The sequence below is a fragment of the Dendropsophus ebraccatus genome, chromosome 3 (genome assembly GCF_027789765.1).
Source record: "Dendropsophus ebraccatus isolate aDenEbr1 chromosome 3, aDenEbr1.pat, whole genome shotgun sequence".
NCBI classification, from domain to species: domain Eukaryota; kingdom Metazoa; phylum Chordata; class Amphibia; order Anura; family Hylidae; genus Dendropsophus; species Dendropsophus ebraccatus.
The window spans coordinates 199793723-199806346 of NC_091456.1; the positions used below are offsets into that span (position 1 = coordinate 199793723).

Here is a 12624-nt window from a genome sequence, read left to right on the forward strand (position 1 = left end):
AGAGGTAACATGGGGGATTATACCTGTATATAGGAGGAGGTAACATGGGGGATTATACCTGTATATAAGAGGAGGTAACATGGGGGATTATACCTGTATATAGGAGGAGGTAACATGGGGGATTATACCTGTATATAAGAGGTAACATGGGGGATTATACCTGTATATAGGAGGTAACATGGGGGATTATACCTGTATATAAGAGGTAACATGGGGGATTAAACCTGTATATAGGAGGTAACATGGAGGATTATACCTGTATATAAGAGGAGGTAACATGGGGGATTATACCTGTATATAAGAGGAGGTAACATGGGGGATTATACCTGTATATAAGAGGAGGTAACATGGGGGATTATACCTGTATATAAGAGGTAACATGGGGGATTATACCTGTATATAAGAGGAGGTAACATGGGGGATTATACCTGTATATAAGAGGAGGTAACATGGGGGATTATACCTGTATATAAGAGGAGGTAACATGGGGGATTATACCTGTATATAGGAGGTAACATGGGGGATTATACCTGTATATAAGAGGAGGTAACATGGAGGATTATACCTGTATATAAGAGGTAACATGGGGGATTATACCTGTATATAGGAGGTAACATGGGGGATTATACCTGTATATAAGAGGTAACATGGGGGATTATACCTGTATATAGGAGGAGGTAACATGGGGGATTATACCTGTATATAAGAGGTAACATGGGGGATTATACCTGTATATAGGAGGAGGTAACATGGGGGATTATACCTGTATATAAGAGGTAACATGGGGGATTATACCTGTATATAGGAGGAGGTAACATGGGGGATTATACCTGTATATAAGAGGAGGTAACATGGGGGATTATACCTGTATATAGGAGGAGGTAACATGGGGGATTATACCTGTATATAAGAGGTAACATGGGGGATTATACCTGTATATAGGAGGTAACATGGGGATTATACCTGTATATAAGAGGAGGTAACATGGGGGATTATACCTGTATATAAGAGGAGGTAACATGGGGGATTATACCTGTATATAAGAGGAGGTAACATGGGGGATTATACCTGTATATAAGAGGAGGTAACATGGGGGATTATACCTGTATATAAGAGGAGGTACGTGGGGGATTATACCTGTATATAAGAGGAGGTAACATGGGGGATTATACCTGTATATAAGAGGAGGTAACATGGGGGATTATACCTGTATATAAGAGGAGGTAACATGGGGGATTATACCTGTATATAAGAGGAGGTAACATGGGGGATTATACCTGTATATAAGAGGAGGTAACATGGGGGATTATACCTGTATATAAGAGGAGGTAACATGGGGGATTATACCTGTATATAAGAGGAGGTAACATGGGGGATTATACCTGTATATAAGAGGAGGTAACATGGGGGATTATACCTGTATATAAGAGGAGGTAACATGGGGGATTATACCTGTATATAAGAGGAGGTAACATGGGGGATTATACCTGTATATAAGAGGAGGTAACATGGGGGATTATACCTGTATATAAGAGGAGGTAACATGGGGGATTATACCTGTATATAAGAGGAGGTAACATGGGGGATTGTACCTGTATATAAGAGGAGGTAACATGGGGGATTATACCTGTATATAAGAGGTAACATGGGGGATTATACCTGTATATAGGAGGAGGTAACATGGGGGATTATACCTGTATATAAGAGGAGGTAACATGGGGGATTATACCTGTATATAGGAGGAGGTAACATGGGGGATTATACCTGTATATACGAGGTAACATGGTGGATTATACCTGTATATAGGAGGTAACATGGGGGATTATACCTGTATATAAGAGGAGGTAACATGGGGGATTATACCTGTATATAAGAGGTAACATGGGGGATTATACCTGTATATAGGAGGAGGTAACATGGGGGATTATACCTGTATATAAGAGGAGGTAACATGGGGGATTATACCTGTATATAGGAGGAGGTAACATGGGGGATTATACCTGTATATAAGAGGTAACATGGGGGATTATACCTGTATATAGGAGGTAACATGGGGGATTATACCTGTATATAAGAGGTAACATGGGGGATTAAACCTGTATATAGGAGGTAACATGGAGGATTATACCTGTATATAAGAGGAGGTAACATGGGGGATTATACCTGTATATAAGAGGAGGTAACATGGGGGATTATATCTGTATATAAGAGGAGGTAACATGGGGGATTATACCTGTATATAAGAGGAGGTAACATGGGGGATTATACCTGTATATAAGAGGTAACATGGGGGATTATACCTGTATATAAGAGGAGGTAACATGGGGGATTATACCTGTATATAAGAGGTAACATGGGGGATTATACCTGTATATAAGAGGAGGTAACATGGGGGATTATACCTGTATATAAGAGGTAACATGGGGGATTATACCTGTATATAGGAGGAGGTAACATGGGGGATTATACCTGTATATAAGAGGTAACATGGGGGATTATACCTGTATATAAGAGGAGGTAACATGGGGGATTATACCTGTATATAAGAGGAGGTAACATGGGGGATTATACCTGTATATAGGAGGTAACATGGGGGATTATACCTGTATATAAGAGGTAACATGGGGGATTATACCTGTATATAAGAGGAGGTAACATGGGGGATTATACCTGTATATAAGAGGTAACATGGGGGATTATACCTGTATATAGGAGGTAACATGGAGGATTATACCTGTATATAGGAGGTAACATGGGGGATTATACCTGTATATAAGAGGTAACATGGGGGATTATACCTGTATATAAGAGGTAACATGGGGGATTATACCTGTATATAAGAGGAGGTAACATGGGGGATTATACCTGTATATAAGAGGTAACATGGGGGATTATACCTGTATATAAGAGGTAACACGGGCAAATATACCTGTATATAAGAGGTTAGAGGTCACGGTGGCCAGGAGAGCTATGTATCCACCCCTGCATGTACTGACACATCCGTCCATGCATATAATAAAGTCTATCACACAGGCGGAGTTGCGCACACGTCACAGTCCGCCGGTGGTGCGAGTTGCGGTATGTGTGGCGGGTTATCCGTCGTCATCCCGCAGTGTGCACGCTGCCTAAGCAGACAGACCATGTACTTGAATCTCTTTGGAGGAATATTGATGCTCCTCTCTGTCCCTCACGCTAAGATAGTGTTTAATAGACTAAACAGATTAGACTAGACAAGACACGGCAGGCTCTTCCTACTTTTCAGGCCACATACAAGGACAGTGCACAATACAAGTCATACGTTTATAAAATATTATAAAACCCCAGGGTGCAATGGGACGTGATGCCCGGCAATGTCTGACAGCCGACCCTATAGTGCCAGGCGGTAGGACACTGCAGGCCGACACCATAACACCGGCTGATCTTCTGTTTCTTCATAGGGTAAGGTGAAATATCGGGAACACATCAGCGAGGGGTTTGAGAAGATGCCGGCTGCGTTCATTGGGATGCTGAATGGAGAGAACACGGGAAAAGCCATAGTAAAAGCCTAAAGGGAGAAGATCGCAAGGAAACGGCCCGATAACAATAGTCAGAGACGTAAAGACATTATTATATCATTACCGAATAAAGATCAGCGAACAAGACAAGATCTCCTCCTCATTTCTGCATTGTATAAGTGTATATAGTATATACTGCACATAAGGGCAACAATCTACCTGTAGTGTAAGATGTGGCATCCTAGGGGAGTAAGGGGCTGTTCACACTACGGAATCTGCGCCGAATGTGAATACTGTTTGAATGGGAGATCTCGCCACCTCCGCTCCTCTTTGCTCAAGGAATTGACATGGGGGGGGGGGGGGGGTCATATTGTTAACCCAGATAAATATAATCTAGAAACACTCTAGAAGGATGTAAGGATCTGGTAAAGGTGACCTCCTGTAGGGGATGAATCTCTTGTATTTGTGCAGCCAAGCCTGGGCCTGTGTGCCCCAGTAGTTGGGGGGACACACCCATTCTGTGTATAGTACATGGGGGGGGGGATACATCCATTCTGTGTACAGTAGATGGGGGGGACATATCCATTCTGTGTATTTGGCAGGTATATGATATAGATGTGTATGGCGGCTTCTCTCCATCTCCCGGGGAGGTTACACTGTGATATAGATGTGTATGGCGGCTTCTCCCCGGGAGGTTACACTGTGATATAGATGTGTACGGCGGCTTCTCTCCTCCTCCCTGGGGAGGTTACACTGTGATATAGATGTGTACGGCGGCTTCTCTCCTCCTCCCCGGGGAGGTTACACTGTGACATAGATGTGTATGGCGGCTTCTCTCCTTCTCCCCGGGAGGTTACACTGTGATATAGATGTGTATGGCGGCTTCTCCCCGGGAGGTTACACTGTGACATAGATGTGTATGGCGGCTTCTCTCCTTCTCCCCCGGAGGTTACACTGTGATATAGATGTGTACTGCGGATTCTCTCCATCTCCCCCGGGAGGTTACACTGTGATATAGATGTGTATGGCGGCTTCTCCCCGGGAGGTTACACTGTGATATAGATGTGTACGGCGGCTTCTCTCCGTCTCCCCGGGAGGTTACACTGTGATATAGATGTGTACTGCGGATTCTCTCCTCCTCCCCCGGAGGTTACACTGTGATATAGATGTGTACGGCGGCTTCTCCCGGGGAGGTTACACTGTGATATAGATGTGTACGGCGGCTTCTCCCCCGGAGGTTACACTGTGATATAGATGTGTATGGCGGCTTCTCTCCGGGAGGTTACACTGTGATATAGATGTGTATGGCGGCTTCTCTCCTCCTCCCCGGGGAGGTTACACTGTGATATAGATGTGTACTGCGGATTCTCTCCATCTCCCCCGGGAGGTTAGACTGTGATATAGATGTGTATGGCGGCTTCTCTCCGTCTCCCCGGGGAGGTTACACTGTGATATAGATGTGTACTGCGGATTCTCTCCATCTCCCCCGGGAGGTTACACTGTGATATAGATGTGTATGGCGGCTTCTCTCCATCTCCCCGGGAGGTTACACTGTGATATAGATATATATGGCGGCTTCTCTCCGGGGAGGTTACACTGTGATATAGATGTGTATGGCGGCTTCTCCCCGGGAGGTTACACTGTGATATAGATGTGTACTGCGGATTCTCTCCATCTCCCCGGGAGGTTACACTGTGATATAGATGTGTACGGCGGCTTCTCCCCGGGAGGTTACACTGTGATATAGATGTGTACTGCGGATTCTCTCCTCCTCCCCCGGAGGTTACACTGTAAATCTGTTGGAGTCTATGGGGATGTAGGTGTGACTGCACATAACACTCTCTCTTTATGATGAAATTGTATGGACTCCTCCCAGGGGAACAGACAGAGACTGAGAGACTCACAGTGCATGATGGGAGAATAGCCGAGTCATTACATGTCAGCTCACCACTATATACCGTTTTCTTGAAAATAAGACATCCCCTGAAAAGGCGTAGTATACTTCATATATATCATATACCTCATATATACCTCATATATACCATATACCTCATATATACCATATGCATCATATACCTCATATATACCATATACATTATATATACCATATACACCATATACCTCATATATACCATATGCATCATATACCTCATATACCTCATATATACCATGTACATCATATAATCACATACCTCGTTTACATCATATACATTATAGACACCATATACCTCATACACACCATATACATTATATACCATATACATTATAGACACCATATACCTCATACACACCATATACATTATATACCATATACATAATATACACCATATACCTTATATACACCATATACATTATAGACACCATATACCTCATACACACCATATACATTATATACCATATACATAATATACACCATATACCTTATATACACCATATACATTATAGACACCATATACCTCATACACACCATATACATTATATACCATATACACCATATACCTTATATACATGTACCTCATATGGAGAAAAGAGGAATAGATGAAGCAGAAGTGGATGTGCGGTTTTGCTGGGTCAGCAGTAATGTCTCACATCTTCGGCAGAACTTTCTATTTTTATTTCTCTACAATAAGTGAAATTCCCCTGAAATATATATATATATATATATATATATATATATATATATATATATATACACACCGCGACCGTAAGAGACTGCTCCTGATTATATATCACGGAGGGAACGCGTCACCAGATGTCCTGGTATTTACATCACATAGTGTAATGTGTAGCCTGGGATTCAGGAATTTGTGGGGGTATAATTTACTGTAATAATATAATCGTATAATATTCCTGATATCCAGCAGATTCCAGGTCCCTGAGCCTTAAAATAAACGGAAATATGAAGACTAGTGATGAGCGAATACTGTTCGATCGAATAGTAAGGTATTTGATCATATCGAATATTATTGAATAGTTCGACGAATATTCGAAAAACGTTCAAATCCCACTTCTTCCCTGTTTTTTTTTTAGCCAATCAACACGCAGGGAGGCTGCCACAGCCTCTTGGGTGTACGTAGCATTGTGATAAACGAGAATAACAATGCTTGGATGGCATAGTCACATGACCCAATAACATATATACGTGTGTTCATCCAGTGCTACGTGCTGCTACATCGTACATAAATACACAGGGTGGTACAAGCAGGCTGCTCACCAAGTGCTTTCTGCTGCTGATACGTGCTAGACTGCTAGATCTAAAAAAAAGAGTAGTATGTGTGTTCATCCAGTGCTACGTGCTGTTACATCGTACATAAATACACAGGGTGGTACAAGCAGGCTGCTCACCAAGTGCTTTCTGCTGCTGATACGTGCTAGACTGCTAGATCTAAAAAAAAGAGTAGTATGTGTGTTCATCCAGTGCTACGTGCTGCTACGTCATACATAAATACACAGGGTGGTACAAGCAGGCTGCTGTGCAACTATGAGGCACTCTGTTTACCAAGTGCTACATAATACAGCCGTCCCTATAAAATATTTATACACCCTTTAATAACCAGGTAATTCACCTGTTTGCACCTACATGCAATTTTTGGGGGGCCTCACTGCGATTTTGGGGGGTTAGATGCTTCCCCCAGTTGCATCCAGTGGTGTTGGCATCATTTCCTGAGGTGTCATTGTGGACTTGGTGACCTCCAAGTGGTCAAATAGATGTTTTTCAATAAACGAATACTTGTTCCCATAGACTTTAATGGGATCAAATCGTCGAATATCGGGGAGATATTCGAACGAATATCGAATATTCGAATATTTCACTATTCGCTCATCACTAATCCTGTACATAGAGCTGTTAGTAGACCTGGAATAAAGATCAGAGTGGTCCGGCTACCACACATTATACCACCCTGCACCATAATCCTGGGAGGGGTCCGGCTACTGTACATTATACCACCTGCACCATAATCCTGGTAGGGGTCCGGCAACTGTACATTATATTACCTGCACCATAATCCTGGGAGGGGCCCGGCTACTATACATTATATTACCCTGCACCATACTCCTGGGAGGGGTCCGGCTACTGTACATTATACCACCCTGCACCATAATCCTGGGAGGGGTCCGGCTACTGTACATTATACCACCCTGCACCATAATCCTGGGAGGGGTCCGGCTACTGTACATTATATTACCTGCACCATAATCCTGGGAGGGGTCCGGCTACTGTACATTATACCACCTGCACCATAATCCTGGGAGGGGCCCGGCTACCGTACATTATACCACCTGCACCATAATCCTAGGAGGGGCCCGGCTACCGTACATTTTATTACCTGCACCATAATCCTGGGAGGGGCTCAGCTACCGTACATTATATCACCCTGCACCATAATCCTGGGAGGGGTCCGGCTACTGTACATTATACCACCCTGCACCATAATCCTGGGAGGGGTCCGGCTACTGTACATTATACCACCCTGCACCGTAATCCTGGGAGGGGTCCGGCTACCGTACATTATAGCACCTGCACCATAATCCTGGGAGGGGCCCGGCTACCGTACATTATACCACCTGCACCATAATCCTAGGAGGGGTCCAGCTACCGTACATTATATTACCCTGCACCATAATCCTGGGAGGGGTCCGGCTACCGTACATTATACCACCTGCACCATAATCCTGGGAGGGGTCCGGCTACTGTACATTATATTACCTGCACCATAATCCTGGGAGGGGTCCGGCTACCGTACATTATACCACCTGCACCATAATCCTGGGAGGGATCCTGCTAATGTACATTATATTACCCTGCACCATAATCCTGGGAGGGGTTCAGCTACCGTACATTATACCGCCTGCACCATAATCCTGGGAGTGGTCCGGCTGCCATACATTATATTACCCTGCACCATAATCCTGGGAGGGGTCCGGCTACTGTACATTATACCACCCTGCACCATAATCCTGGGAGGGATCCTGCTAATGTACATTATACCACCCTGCACCATAATCCTGGGAGGGGTCCGGCTACTGTACATTTTACCACCTGCACCATAATCCTGGGAGGGGTCCGGCTACTGTACATTATATTACCCTGCACCATAATCCTGGGAGGGGTCCGGCTACTGTACATTATATTACCCTGCACCATAATCCTGGGAGTGGTGCGGCTACTGTACATTATACCACCTGCACCATAATTCTGGGAGGGGTCCAGCTACTGTACATTATACCACCCTGCACCATAATTCTGGGAGGGGTCCGGCTACTGTACATTATATTACCCTGCACCATGATCCTGGGAGGGACCCGGCTACTGTACATTATACCACCTACACCATAATCCTGGGAGGGGCCCAGCTACTGACAATTATATTACCCTGCACCATAATCCTGGGAGGGGTCCGGCTACTGTACATTATATTACCTGCACCATAATCCTGGGAGGGGTCCGGCTACCGTACATTATACCACCTGCACCATAATCCTGGGAGGGGTCCGGCTACCGTACATTATATTACCTGCACCATAATCCTGGGAGGGGTCCGGCTACTGTACATTATACCACCTACACCATAATCCTGGGAGGGGTCCGGCTACTGTACATTACATCACCTGCACCATAATCCTGGGAGGGGTCCGGCTACTGTACATTATACCACCTACACCATAATCCTGGGAGGGGTCCGGCTACTGACAATTATATTACCCTGCACCATAATCCGGGGAGGGGTCCGGCTACTGTACATTATATTACCTGCACCATAATCCTGGGAGGGGTCCGGCTACCGTACATTACATCACCTGCACCATAATCCTGGGAGGGGTCCGGCTACTGTACATTATACCACCTGCACCATAATCCTGGGAGAGGTCTGGCTGCCGTACATTATACCACCCTGCACCATAATCCTGGGAGAGGTCTGGCTGCCGTACATTAAATCACCTGCACCATAATCCTGGGAGGGGTCCAGCTACTGTACATTATACCACCTGCACCATAATCCTGGGAGGGGTCCAGCTACTGTACATTATATTACCTGCACCATAATCCTGGGAGGGGTCCGGCTACCGTACATTATACCACCTACACCATAATCCTGGGAGGGGTCCGGCTACCGTACATTATATCACCTGCACCATAATCCTGATTTTTCACGTAGAGTTATGGTGCAGAGCAGGATGCAGTGAGCTTGGGTGGAGGTCTGGGGTGGAGGTCTGAAGTGGAGGTCTGGGGTGGAGGTCTGTCCTCCTCTGGGATGAGTCTCGCTTTAGTCTCAGACACAATGATAGCCAGAGATTGGTCCGGAGACCATGTGGATGCCACCACAAAGAGGCCTCCTGAGGGAACATCACACAGTCCTACCACTGGGATTACGGTGCGGAGTGGTATAATATGTAGTAGCCGGACTTCTCTAGTCTTTATTGGTCCCTGTGATAAGTTCCCTCTTTGATCAGTGCTCCTGTGATGAGTGCCCCCAATGATGATTGGTGCAGTGATAGACACCCCCTGTTATGAGTGCCCCCTGTGGTGAGTACCCCCCTGTGATGAGTGCCCCCCTTTGGTGAGTACCCCCCTGCGATGTGTGCCCCCCCTATGGTGAGTACCCCCCTGCGATGTGTGCCACGTATGATGAGTACCCCCCTGTAATGGGTGCTCCCCTGTGATGAGTGCCCCCCTTTGGTGAGTACCCCCCTGCAATGTGTGCCCCCTATGGTGAGTACCCCCCTGTGATGAGTGCCCCCCTGTGATGGGTGCTCCCCTGTGATGAGTGCCCCCCTATGGTGAGTACCCCCCTGCGATGTGTGCCCCCTATGGTGAGTACCCCCCTGCGATGTGTGCCCCGTGTGATGAGTACCCCCCTGTGATGGGTGCTCCCCTGTGATGAGTGCCCCCCTATGGTGAGTACCCCCTGCGATGTGTGCCCCGTGTGATGAGTACCCCCCTGTGATGGGTGCTCCCCTGTGATGAGTGCCCCCCTTTGGTGAGTATCCCCTGCGATGTGTGCCCTGTGTGATGAGTGCCCCCCTATGGTGAGTACCCCCCTGCGATGTGTGCCCCGTGTGATGAGTACCCCCCTGTGATGGGTGCTCCCCTGTGATGAGTGCCCCCCTTTGGTGAGTACCCCCTGCGATGTGTGCCCCGTGTGATGAGTACCCCCCTGTGATGGGTGCTCCCCTGTGATGAGTGCCCCCCTTTGGTGAGTACCCCCTGCGATGTGTGCCCTGTGTGATGAGTGTTCCCAGTGATGGGTATCCCCCATGATGAGCGCTCCTGATACAGAGATGGTTTTTGTCATCTATTTTATGTTCTGTGTCAAACAATACGGGGTTAATAAGTTCTCCGCTGTTCTGCAGTGACGTGTGGGCGTTGGTGACGGGTTGATGTAAAGTTCAGTGTGATTCCCCCTTCCGTATGATGCATAGGTCACTGATTTGCTCTTTTATACTCATAGTAACATAATCAGCTCCTATGTTACCCCCCCCCCCCCCCCCCCCAATATAATGGCGGACTTGCTGAGGAAGAAGTGACGTCACTCCACCTGAAAGCACAGCTCCCCCCCCCCCCCCCCCCCCCGAAATCAGTGGGAGACCTAAGCAAATACTTGATCTATACCTCAAAAAATGACTCCACACTGAAATAGAAGTTTTTTGGTGGGAGATTTTTTTAATCCTGTGAACAGTGCCCTAAGACAGGAATGGGGAACCTTTAGCCCTCCAGTTGTTGCAAAACTACCACTCCCATCATGCCTGGACAGGCAAAGGTTCCCCATCCCTGACCTAGGGTTGTTGGGGTGTGGGCCTCTCATTGTTCATCCATAGGTAGTGGTAACGACGTTGATGTCCAGGTCAGGATCACTACTTCTATACAGTCCTGTCCAGTTCCCACTGTGCCCTAATGTGCCTTGTAATGCCACATGCTGCAGCCTGCCCCCTGGTCCGTGGTCATGCCTGTTATCCCATACCTGCTGCGGGTCACACTGCGGTCCTGGCATCTGCTCCTCTGCCCCCTCTCACAGGGTTCCTGCTTCTCACCAGCCTTAGCATTCAGTCCTGTGTGGTTGGGCTCCCTCTAGTGGCAGGCACATGCAGCCTACTATCCTCAGCGTAGTGGCCCAGCGCAAACTTTGGCGTCACGAACAGGATCACGGATTATGTTGTGCCAGCTCCCCATACCCCTAAAAGTGTACTGCGGCCCTCAGAGAGACTCTGCTCCAGGTGGTGTACCTAAAGGGGACAAGTCACTGCGCCACCATGGGGTTTCGGGATGCGCCCAATTTCCCCGTCAGTATGGAGGACGTCTATTGTGTTTTACTGCGGCCTACTGTACCAGAATTTCTTGCTGCGCCATACCCCAGACAGGAGGGTGTTAACCGCCATGCTGCCAAAGTGCGGGAATCGCCCAGAGCCATAGACTTTGCCGCTGTCTCCACTGACGTCACTGTTGCCGGGCAGACTGCTGGGCCGGAACTTCAGCCTCCGCGCTCCACCCCCACCCAGGTCCTCCAGAGAGCCACACCAGTGCGCAGCAAAATGTCATCCTGTAAAGAGTGTACACCTGCTGCTGCTGTGCTTTCTCTACCGGAGACTTCCACGTCCCCACTGGAGTTCGATCCGGCATGCCTGCTGGCCCCACTGCCCTCGGACAGTCATAGTAGCTGGGGGTCCGCCTGGTCCGGAGACTGGGACCAAAGCCGGGCCTCCACTCCAAGTTCCCCTGGCATAGGTGAAGAGACCTCTTCTGGCCTTAGCGGTGCCTCCAGCCCCGAACACTCTGGCTCCTCAAGATACACTTTCTCCACCGGACCATCACTCTCCTCCGAGGACGACCGGATCTTAGACTGGCCCTTACCGGTGTCTGCAGACCCTGAACCCGGGGGTAAGATTCTTCCTAAGGGCCCCATCTCTCCAGGCCTAGGGCGGCCTCCTGGGCGCGATTCTCCGCCTCTGCCGCAATGGGTATTCGGCTGGGAGCCTAAAGTCATGCAGCTGGTGGAGGATATTCAACGGGCTCTTTCTCTTCTACCACTCGCCACTAAAGCTGCGTCCGCTATGTCTACCCCCGCACCTGCGACCTCTACCACCGCCTGGCAGCCTACAGCAGCCACTATTGCCAGTGATACTTTCCCTACCA

General features: G+C 47.6%; 1 protein-coding gene across 1 annotated transcript in view; it reads left to right on the top strand.

Annotated features, from left to right (window-relative positions):
* Positions 1-3611, top strand: part of LOC138786381 (prostaglandin reductase 1-like) — a 38884-nt gene extending 35273 nt beyond the window's left edge. Inside the window, exon 10 of the mRNA XM_069963370.1 lies at positions 3438-3611. Within this exon, the coding sequence (XP_069819471.1) occupies positions 3438-3548 (111 nt within the window). The 3' untranslated portion in view covers positions 3549-3611. The remainder of the gene's footprint in view (positions 1-3437) is intronic.
* The last annotated feature ends 9013 nt before the right edge of the window (positions 3612-12624 follow it).